Genomic DNA, 9,939 nt, shown 5'->3' with positions numbered 1-9,939 from the left:
ACAGGTAGGTGGGCTGTCAGTAGGGGGTGTTGTAGAGTCCCTCCCATAGGGAGGCAGACTCATTCACGGGTCCTTAGCCTCACTGCTCAGGGCTGCTCCAGGGCATAAGTCCCCACTTCTGGATGCTTACACATGTAGTGGGGGCACCCCTGGACACCCCATCTGCTGAGGGAGAAGCCCCAGGGCAAGGCACCCTGCTGTCAGGAGTGAAGCTGGTGGAAGGTGGTATGGACTCGCCATCCTCACACAGAGGGAATAGGAAGAGAGGCTGAGAGGGCACAGTGGTGAATGTGAAGAGGCCAGCATGGAGGCCAGCCGGGGCATGTGGCTTACTCTCCAGCCCCTTCACACCAGCCACAGCCCCTCCTGTGCAAGTGCTTCCTTCAACACCACATTACTTGCAGTTCCTCAAATGCACTGCATTGACCAGGACTCTTAATTGCGAGGGCCAGAAAGCTCCTAGCTGCCTGAGCCCAAGCATGAATTCATCGATGCCCATCAGTGTCTGGCTGTAGGTATAGCAGGATCCAGGAGCTCAATGTGCATCATCAGCTCTGTCTCTATTTCTGTTTACCCATTTTTTCACTGTGGGTGATTATTTTCTTTTTGGTGAGAAAAATGGGCATCAACAAACAGCCTTAATTTAAGATCATCTCATTTGGCAGCTCCAGCAGGGGAGGGGCCCTTCCCTCCCAGGGTCAATATATTAACCCCAGGGGAGATGCCGGTGGGCACCCAGTAGGAGGCATGTACTCCTCCGCACAGTCACAGGGCCTGTGGCACAGAGGCGCAGCCACTCTGCAGCATGCTTCCTGAGGTCCCCGGGTGGCCTCCTGCAGGGCACGAGGGAACGTGCCCATTTGGCACATGCCACCAACTGTGTGAATATCACGCCAGGTCACCACTTCCAGCCACTTCACGCTTTTGCTTCATCCCTGTGAAAACTGTTGAGTAAGCCTAATTGGGACTTAAGGTCACTTTTCTCTGTTTTCAGCTTTATTAAGGGATGATTGACAAAATTGCTAAGATAGAGCTTTGGGGATGGAACGTACAGCATGGTGACACGGCTGCTGCAGGATACATAGGGGAGCGATTAACAGAGTCGATCCCTAGAGGCTGGCTTTCTTTATATCCATGTGAGTTGGTGCATGTTGACTAAACTTACTGTGGCCATCATTTCCCAACATGTGTACATCCAGCCATTACACCGCACACCTTAATCTTAGTTACATGCTGTCTGTCAATAGTTATCTCAGTAAAACTGAGGAAGGAAAAGTGCTGAGCCCTGTTCCAGGGGCTGGGGGTGCTTTCCCTGCTCGTGTGGTCTTATGTGTAGATATTCAAGATATAAAGGGCATCATGGGAGGAAAGCGGATCTGGGGAAAAGTGGGAAGGCCTCAGTGTCAGGATGTGTTTAGGACTGCCTGGAGGAGGTGGTAATGGTTGGCTCCTAAGGATCCAGGGTGAAACTGTCCAAGACCTATGTACTGAGCTTCCTTCCCCAAATCTCCAGCTTTGGGAAGAGCTGCTCTAGGTGAAGGTGGGCCCACCTGAACAAGGGGTCAAAGTGAGCCAGGAATTGGCACAAACTCGTAGTCTAGGACTGAGACCAGGGCCTCAAAAACCTGAGTGCAGACACCTTGGTGGAGGGTCTGTGTGATTCACTTTATATCCCATTCTTATGGCTGTCATTAATCGGGGTGCATATCTCATTTTCTGAGGAATAACAGTGGTTAAAAGAGGAACACATCGGGTTTGTTCGGTCTCAGAAATGGAAGTAGTCTGACTCATCAGCAATCTGCTTACTTCTTCTTGAATTGAGACCTGGACCAAGAAAAATCTGCATCTGCCTGCCGCTTTACACACCTTTCACTTTCTTTCAGAGGGAGGCAGCAAACTGGATGAAATGCACAGATAAAGGTTGTAAATTAGTTTTACAACTAATCAGCCTAGGCAACAGGATAAAGGTCATTATTATAAACAGCACTATATATTCGGAATTCACCGTTTTTCAAGGGCCTTGAGATAGGGAAGTGTTCATAGGAATTATCTGGAATCCTACTGCAGGGAGGTGGGGAACCTCAGGCTGTGGGGTCACCCAAGAGGCTGTGGGCTGCAGGCACGAGTTAAAATAATCACCTCATGTTTGGATAGCATGTGTTTTTCTCTCTCATGGAGGCTGGAAGTCATTTTTTTATCCCCATTAGGATGTACTTTAGGATTTAGGGCTGTATTCCCATTTTAAGTCAAGACAAAGGAGATAATGTGATTAGCTAACATTTAATGGGTGTTATTTTCTACTTTATAACAATAATCACAGCTAACATTTATTGAGTGATATTTTTTCTTTGCAATAAATAGCTAGCGTTTATGGAGTGGGACATATTTCCCAAGCTCTGCTCTAAGGGCCTTATATGTATTCTCTCATTTCTATCACAACCCCCCAGAGAAGGAACTATTAGCTCCATTTTCCAGGCAAGGAATCCAAAACAGAGAGATTCAGCGATTTGCCTAAGAGCACGCAGCTAAGAAGTTGGAGATGGCACAGAGAGGAGAGTGTTAGACCACATCTCAGCTGCAGCTGATTGTCATGACTAAGACTGTGTGTGTGCACATGCACTTGGAGAAGACTGTGGGCAAATGTTTGATCTTGAGTAAACTGAGGCTGGCGAAGGGTTGGGCTGTTGTCCACAGAGAACACCCTTCTGGTGCTGTGCAGGATCCGGGCTGGTGTCATTACACCGTGTGCCTCATGTATAGTCCCTTGGCTTTCACTCACTTTGGGAAGGGTTAGAAAGACAAGTGGTCTGCACTTGGTGGAGCCCCTGGGTGTGATTCACTTTCTTTTCTATCCATATGTCACCTTCTTTCTTTCTAGAAAGCTCTAGAGTTGATGGCTTGTTGTCCATTTTGTCGGTGTTGATATTTATGCTGACTTACTTATGTGTCATCTATATATACACTCCATGTCTGTTTGGTCGGCTTCTGAAATGAAGGTCCTGAAACTGTCCCAGTTGTTCTGAGCAGACTGGAGTTAGGACCCAGCAGGGACGCAACAGGACGGGATATAAATAGAGAAACAGACCAGAACAAAGTTTGAGGCACAGCCTTACATCACTCACCCTCCTCCCGAATTGCTGGAACTGCTGGGGGATGGCCGAGGTGCAAGGCTGAGTCAGCCCAGAGGATCTGGCCAGCGAGCCGCCAGCCCCCGTGCTGGAGACCAGAGTCCCTGGAAGCCTGCTCTCCCCACTCCAAGGAGCAAGAGAAGCTTGTGACTCCACCAAGGCAGGGACAGCGAGGGCTCCTGAAGCGGCATCCGTGACCTCGAGCAGCCCTAGGGGGCTGCAGACAGGACTTGGGTCTCTCTGCCCGGCCGGCTCATCGTGATGCATTCATTGATCGCTGAAGCCTCTCAAGTTTGGAGACAAGGAAGAAACACCCACTGACTCTCCAGGACAGCTGCGTTTCACAGACCCTGGAGAGCAGCTCTTCTCCCTCAGAGCCTGTGAAAATGTCCCTCTCCCAAGGAGATGGGAGCTGAAGAGGACGCTTTGTCACAGACCCTCAGGACTTGGACGCACACACGCTGTAACCGCTAAGAAAGCCATGAGGAAGCTGCTGCCTCTTTGCTGCTGGCACTCCTGGCTGCTGTTATTTTATGGAGAGTTTCAGGTAATGTCCCAAAGTTGCTCTTGCTGGTTGGACTACATAGATGTCTGCAGGTGGGCTTTGCAAGCGTGTCTCACAATGTGGTGTTTTGCGTGCAGGTGTGTGGAGCCCACTCCAGGTCCGGTGCCCATCCAGGTAAGGGAACGGTCTTATCCATCTCACACGCCTGCCCTCCCTGCCTCGTGGGGACCTGGGGCAGTGTGTCTGCTTCCTGCCAAGGCTGTGGGTGCCTGATTCCCCTCCAGCCCCTCTGCCCTGCTGCCCACCCCTCAGTGCTCTGCCCTCCTGCTGTCTCGAGGTGTGGCTGGAGCAGCAGGTGTCCCTGTGCCGAAGCCTTTTGATCCTGGTCATTTGAAAGCCTCTTGCTCCTTGCTCCCTAATTTGAAAAATTAAGGATGAGTAATGTTCTCAGGGCTGTGTCTTTCCTTGGCCACTCTTAACACATGTTGCGTGTCTCTGTGCCGTTCACTTGAGCTGACTTAGGACGCCAGTCCTTCCGGCTCACGGTGCCCATTCTGTCTCTGTTCTGTGGCTGGGAGCTTGGCCCCTCAGCCCACTGAGATCACCAGGCACCGAGGCCCTTGCCAACAGCTGGCCCACCTTCCCATGGACATCACAAGCCCTCGGTCGACAAGAGTTGTGGGGAGGTTTTCCACTACGAGGACAGAGGAGGCATCAGGCTGTCCCTGGGAAGTGCGTGGGCTCGCAGGGAGGAGAGGAGCCCGTGTGAGCAGCAGGAGACCCCTGGGTGCCCTTCCCCTTTGCTTCCTGCCGACTTGTGCTGGAGCTGGAGAGCCCATGCCAGCATCCCTAAACCTGTGCCCAGAAGCTGTGAGCACAAACGCTGACTCTCAGGAGCATGCCCCTGACTCAGAGCTGCAGTGGCCGGTGGGTGCCCGGGAATGGTGATCATGGGCAGTTGGCCACCTTCCCAGGCACCCACTGGATCTATGGGCACAGCCAGCACTCCTGGGCCAGCACAGGACAAAGCAGGGCTGGGCTGAGGTCCGACATAGGGCTGGACTTTGTCTCCTTGCTGATGTGACACAGTACAGGGTGAGACATCCCGGCCACGGTCCCACTTGCCTGGCCAGCTTCAAGGGCCCAGGTGTTGCCACTTCCCTTCACCCTCTGGTCCAAGTTCAGTCTTCTGCTGAGCAGGTGTGAAGGCTGTGAAGTTCTATGGGCTCCCGTCTCTTCAACCAAAATACTGACAGAGAACAGGACTTCTGGGGCCCGGGGAGGAATCAGGTGGCCAGCATCTTGTGAAAGGGAGGGCATGTCTGCACAAGATGCTTCCCACCTCCCAGGCCATGCCTGGAGCTGTGTCCTGGTCCCCCTCGAGACAAGAGGTGGGTGGCCAGGACACCAGGCAGGGACCAGGCAGCCTAAGAACCCCGCCCGGTATTAGAAGGGAGCCCAGAGGCTGGTTCCCAGGCGGAGCGGCAGCCACACGCGGCCACATGCAGCACTTGCCTTCCCAACCTCGCTTCAGGAAGCGGTTTGACTTCACAGAGAAACTGCGCTCCTCTGGTGTCCTGAGGGTGGGAAAACGGTCTCCTGATCAACTGCGACTTTAGGGAATGACGTGATACTGGCAGTGATAGAAATATTACTCAAGGGATGGCAGCTGGAGATGGAGCCCCAGGGGTGCGATGCCCAAGCTTCTGCTCCGCCCAGGGCTCTGCTCCCAGCCTGCCTGCTGGTCTGTTCAGTGCCCCCTTCCTTGCCCCACCTGCATCTAACCTCACACCCCCTTCTCTCCCTCCTCCAACCTCTCACTCCCTCCTCCATGCAGTCTTCTTCTCATCTGCTCTCCCTGTGCCTTGGGCTCTGTCCAGCCTCCTCTACTGGGCCAGGGGGCCTGCATCTGGGCTGAGGCTGTTCAGGCCCCCCTGCCCTCGGAGGGGTCCCATGGAGAAAACGTGACTGGATAAACGTGCAGAGCCAGTTCCTAACAGGAAGCATGTGGAAACAAGCTGAATGCCCACCAGGGTGGGAAGAGCTACATGAATTGTAGCATTTTGTCCTAAGGAACTCTAAGCAGTAATTAAAAATGCCAACATGGCAGCATGTTCGGAGCTTAGATGTAAATTCCATGTAACCTCACAACCCTTTGAAGTCATGTGATTACAACCCTGCTGCAGACAGGAAGGGAGCAAATGGCTTGCCCAGGGCCACACTGCTAATAGTGGATCTCCCACGTGGAGGGCCCTGGGGAAAGCAGGCACAGAGGTCCCGAGACCAGCTGGGAGGGCTGAATGTCCCAGGACGCTAGCTGGGCCTTAAGGACGCCCCGAATAGGCTAGAGCTCTACTCTTCTGGCTGCCAGCCTATTTCCCACTGCAGCCACACCAGGCTTTTCTTTTTAGGGTTCAGGAAGGTAAGCTCTTCCTGTGTCTCATAGGGCACCTCACCCACTGCTGTTCATAGTAGATGCCCAGCAAATGCCTGTGGGCTCAGCTGTGCCTCGTCCCTTGAACTAGTTGTCATCAGGAGGCTGGATCAATGAAGACAACCAGCCTGCATGATTTTAACTCCCAGGTGGATGTCTTGCTTGATTATCTGGTTTGTCTGTCTACACTAGACCAGGAAGCTAGGTATTTGCCAGATCTTTCTCTCCACCATGTAAATAGCTGTTTAGTAAGTAATTGAAAATCAATTTCCAATTGTTTTGAGCCTCTGCACTGCTCTGTGGCCATGTACTCCTGTCTGTTCAGAGAGAGCCTAACGTGCTGGGGTTGGAGGGGCAGCCGAGGCTTCTGGCCTCTCCCACGTGACAGCTGATGAAGGTGAGGCCGGAGAGGGGCGCCCGGGCCCTGCCCTCTGAGCATCCCCTCTGGCCCCAGTGTCCCATTTCTCGCTCTGCTCCCAGTGCTGGGAAGCTGTGATGGTGGATAAATCTAAATCCACCAATGGCCCCAGCCAAGAAATTTCAAATCATTCTTGAAAAGCTTATAAACATGCCCTTTATAGATAACTTTTGTAATGAAGAAAAAGGATCATTATCTGGAGTTTCCTGGTCCTGGGACACTCAGGCAGCTCACCTCTGAGCTCTGTTTAGAGGTCTGGAGGCCAAAGAAGATGGTTGTAGTCATTCCAATTCCCTCCACGTACATGGTATTCTTTTCTTTGTGAACCAATAGTTTGTTCCATTTCTGTTTTTGCAAGGTGATCTATAATTGACATATCACAGTGTGTTAGTTTCAAGTGTACAACATAATGACTCGCTATTTGTACATACGGTGAGGTGACCCTCCAGTGAGTCCGCTTACCATCCATTCCCAACAGAGTGTGGCCCAGTTTAAGAAGGGCTGTCAGGATCACTAAGTCATGGCCAAACCTCATTCTTCCTAGGGCAAAAAAAGTGTTTATGATGGATTTTAAAGAATAATGTTTGTACCCCATTGCACAAATGGAAATTTGGCAGCTAGAAAGTTCTGGGGGCATCAGAATTATATGTATAGTCTTTCAGTGTTTAGCCATCTACTTATTTATTATTGCATTTCATCATTCATTCTGCCTATGTAGTTTTCTTAAATTGCTAACATTATCATTTGAGGAGATTTCAAATGTAAAACTCTGGATTTCACACACACACACCCTGTTTTAGACCTGGGGATTTGATGCCAATAGAACAAAGTCTCTCCACTCACATAAAGGGCATGATACAGGAGACAGACACCAAACAAATACTACAACTTCTGATAATGGTGAGCACCATGAGGAAACAGACTGAGGCCCTGGGAGAAATGGTGGACGGTGGTGGTGACAAGGGGCAGGCAGGAAGGGGTGTTGTTGGGCTGAGGCTTGAATTAGAGTCGGTTATACACAATCTGAGCACCGCATCCCGGCAGTAGGGCAGGGCAGCGGTGAGCCCCGCCGGGGGCAGTGAGCTCAGTGTGTGGGAAAGACGGAGTCAGAGCCGGTCCCCTGGTCGGCAGGGGCCGGTTTTCCTCTGTGTGGTGTGGATTTCAGTTGAATAAAGTCAGTGGAACACTGAGATGTATTTCCCCCTACAAATTCAAGGGATAAGGTTTCCCCTTTATACTGACAGAAAGAATAAGTGATACAGAAGGGATGAGGGTAGAGGAATCTGGAAGATAATCTGAAAAGGAAAAATTAAAGGTTTTATTACTTTTCTTTCTGAGTATTGATTCTCTCCTGCCAAACTGAGTCAAGGAAACATTAAATATGGGTGAGAAATTGTTCCTGAAGAACTGATTTATAATGTGGTGAAGTAGGCTGAAAATCTCTCTCTTACCTTTTTAGGTCCGAGGTCCGTTTTGAGGTCCCGAGTGAGCCATGTTATCACGTGGCTTACTGTCTTGAGTAAGCATCTCTGAGAGTTTATCTGGTGAAACCCTAGGGGTCTGTGTAACTGGAGACCTCATGTCGCCTTCTTTTTGGGAAAACAGCCCCAGCATCTCTTCCTCCCCAAAGAATGTGAGTTTCTTGTGCTGATGACACTCTCCGGGCTTTCAGTTATTTATTCCTTTGGCTGTCAGCAGCAATCAGGGCGTTGAATTTAGATCTTTGGCACGTCTCGTCAGCACCACACAATGTTCTAATTTTGAAAAAGCCCTTAATTGCTGACATTAATGTTTTGGGAGATTTCAAATAAAAAAATCTGGACCTCTGACTTCTCTTTAAAAGCAGAGGCCTGGCAGTCCTGGCAGGCCTTCCTACAGAACCACAGTGCTTGGGCCCCAGAAGCAGCCACCTTTAGACAGGACATGTGTTTTGCAATAAGCCTCAGCCTCCAAGGCCCTTGGATGTGGTGGTGCACCAGGCAGGCAGGGATGCTGGTTGCTGGTTCCGGTTCCTCTGTGCCCGTGCCTTCTAGGTTGGCAGCCATCCTGGCCTCATCCAGGTGTTCCCTCAGCCCCGGCCCTGTGCCCAGTTCAGTTCAGCCCCTCCAGCCTGTTGGGCTGTCTCAGTGTTGCTAGTTATGAGGCATCCAGGCGGTTTAGCAGGCAGTTACCCTGGTCTGAGGTGTGATGAGTCGGAATGGCAGGCATCTACTGACACCCCCTCTCTTCTCATCACTGACTTAGGGACGCTGGCCAGTCTGGGGGCCCATTTTCTGTGTGAACAAGACCTGATCCCCTTACTCCATCAGCCTTTCTGCCCAGGCCATTTGTAAGTGGAGATAGTAGGAAAGGGTTTATTATTCACAGGGCTTATTTTATGATGAGGAGGATTCTGAAGATATAACATCTGTTCTTAGCACAACAGATGTTACTTCCTTTTCTGAGATTTTCCCCCCAGATGAATTGAATAAAAAGTCAAAGATGCTTTTCCCTCTTCAGAATGAATATCCTGGGTTTTAGGAAAAAAGCGTGGTAGAAATGAAAATGAACGCTCTTGACTTGAACGTTTCAGATTCTCCATATTGCACTGCCAGAGTGGAACCATTCCCAGGGGACGGCGTGAAGTCATGTGTCACGCTGACACGTACCAGAGCCGGGTGCACGGCTACTTCTCTTTAGCCCCTATTATAGAACTGATTTTGTTCTTGGCTTACATTTTGGACTCACATACATAACACTGAAAGGACATTGCCTCACAGATACAAACAGAAGAAAGGAGCCGATGACCTAGACATGTGCCGAGTTTGGTACCCTATAGACAAAAAGCCGGATGTTGGATGGGGTACTTCAGTCCTCATCTGAAAATGCAGTGTAGACATTGTCTATGGTCATGTTCATCATGAAAGTAAATCTTAAAATGCTTCTTAAAAGAATACAGGTCCCAACATTCCACTAGAATAGAAAGCTGATGAAATATAAATCATCTTCTTGTGTCTTACATTTACTTCCTCAATTTCTCCAGCCCCAAAATACTATCACCAGTTTCTAGGACATCCATCCAAACATACTCTCTCTCTTTCTTCTTCCCTCCTTCCCTGCCCACTGAGCGACTCTACTTGACCCAGATATTTCATAGTCCATACGTTTTTTTCCTACCGTGATTTTTTTTAACTTAACAATAGAACTTAAAAAACATTCCATATCAGTACTTGTATCTCAGTCTCATTATTTATCCCAGCCCTACACTAGCCTGTTCATAGATGCTCTGTATTTATGTAGCCAGTCCTCTGTCAGTGTGCATGTAGACTGTTCACTGGCCATTGACACTGTAAAAAAACATTGTGCAAGAAACACCCTGTATAGCTCTTTGATCATAAACTCCCAAGAGTGGATCTACTAGATCAAGGGAATGACCTTGAAATTTGGGTAGAGACTGCCATATTGCCCTCCAGAA

The 9,939-nt window shown here is 50.0% G+C and overlaps 1 protein-coding gene and 1 long non-coding RNA gene across 4 annotated transcripts in view; one reads left to right on the top strand and one right to left on the bottom strand.

Moving 5' to 3' along the window:
• Positions 1-3,084: 3,084 nt before the first annotated feature.
• ADGRD1 (adhesion G protein-coupled receptor D1) overlaps positions 3,085-9,939 on the top strand; it is a 116,581-nt gene continuing 109,726 nt past the window's right edge. For 2 of the 3 annotated variants that reach the window (XM_036921844.2, XM_036921840.2), the window contains exons 1-2: positions 3,086-3,675; positions 3,771-3,807. In XM_036921844.2, coding sequence (XP_036777739.2) covers positions 3,610-3,675; positions 3,771-3,807 — 103 coding nt within the window. In that variant the 5' untranslated portion in view covers positions 3,086-3,609. Of the gene's footprint in view, positions 3,676-3,770; positions 3,808-9,939 lie in introns of all 3 variants that reach the window. The other variant, XM_036921841.2, reaches the window with a different exon arrangement.
• Positions 5,881-8,115, bottom strand: LOC130680875 (uncharacterized). The gene is made up of 3 exons (XR_008993902.1): positions 7,937-8,115; positions 6,948-7,025; positions 5,881-6,848 (listed from the first exon to the last, which is right to left on the bottom strand). It is a non-coding gene; the product is annotated as an uncharacterized LOC130680875 (long non-coding RNA).

Source organism: Manis pentadactyla, chromosome 14 (assembly GCF_030020395.1).
Source record: "Manis pentadactyla isolate mManPen7 chromosome 14, mManPen7.hap1, whole genome shotgun sequence".
NCBI classification, from domain to species: domain Eukaryota; kingdom Metazoa; phylum Chordata; class Mammalia; order Pholidota; family Manidae; genus Manis; species Manis pentadactyla.
Note: the sequence above shows the minus strand (reverse complement) of the source record. Positions and strands in the feature narration are given on the sequence as shown.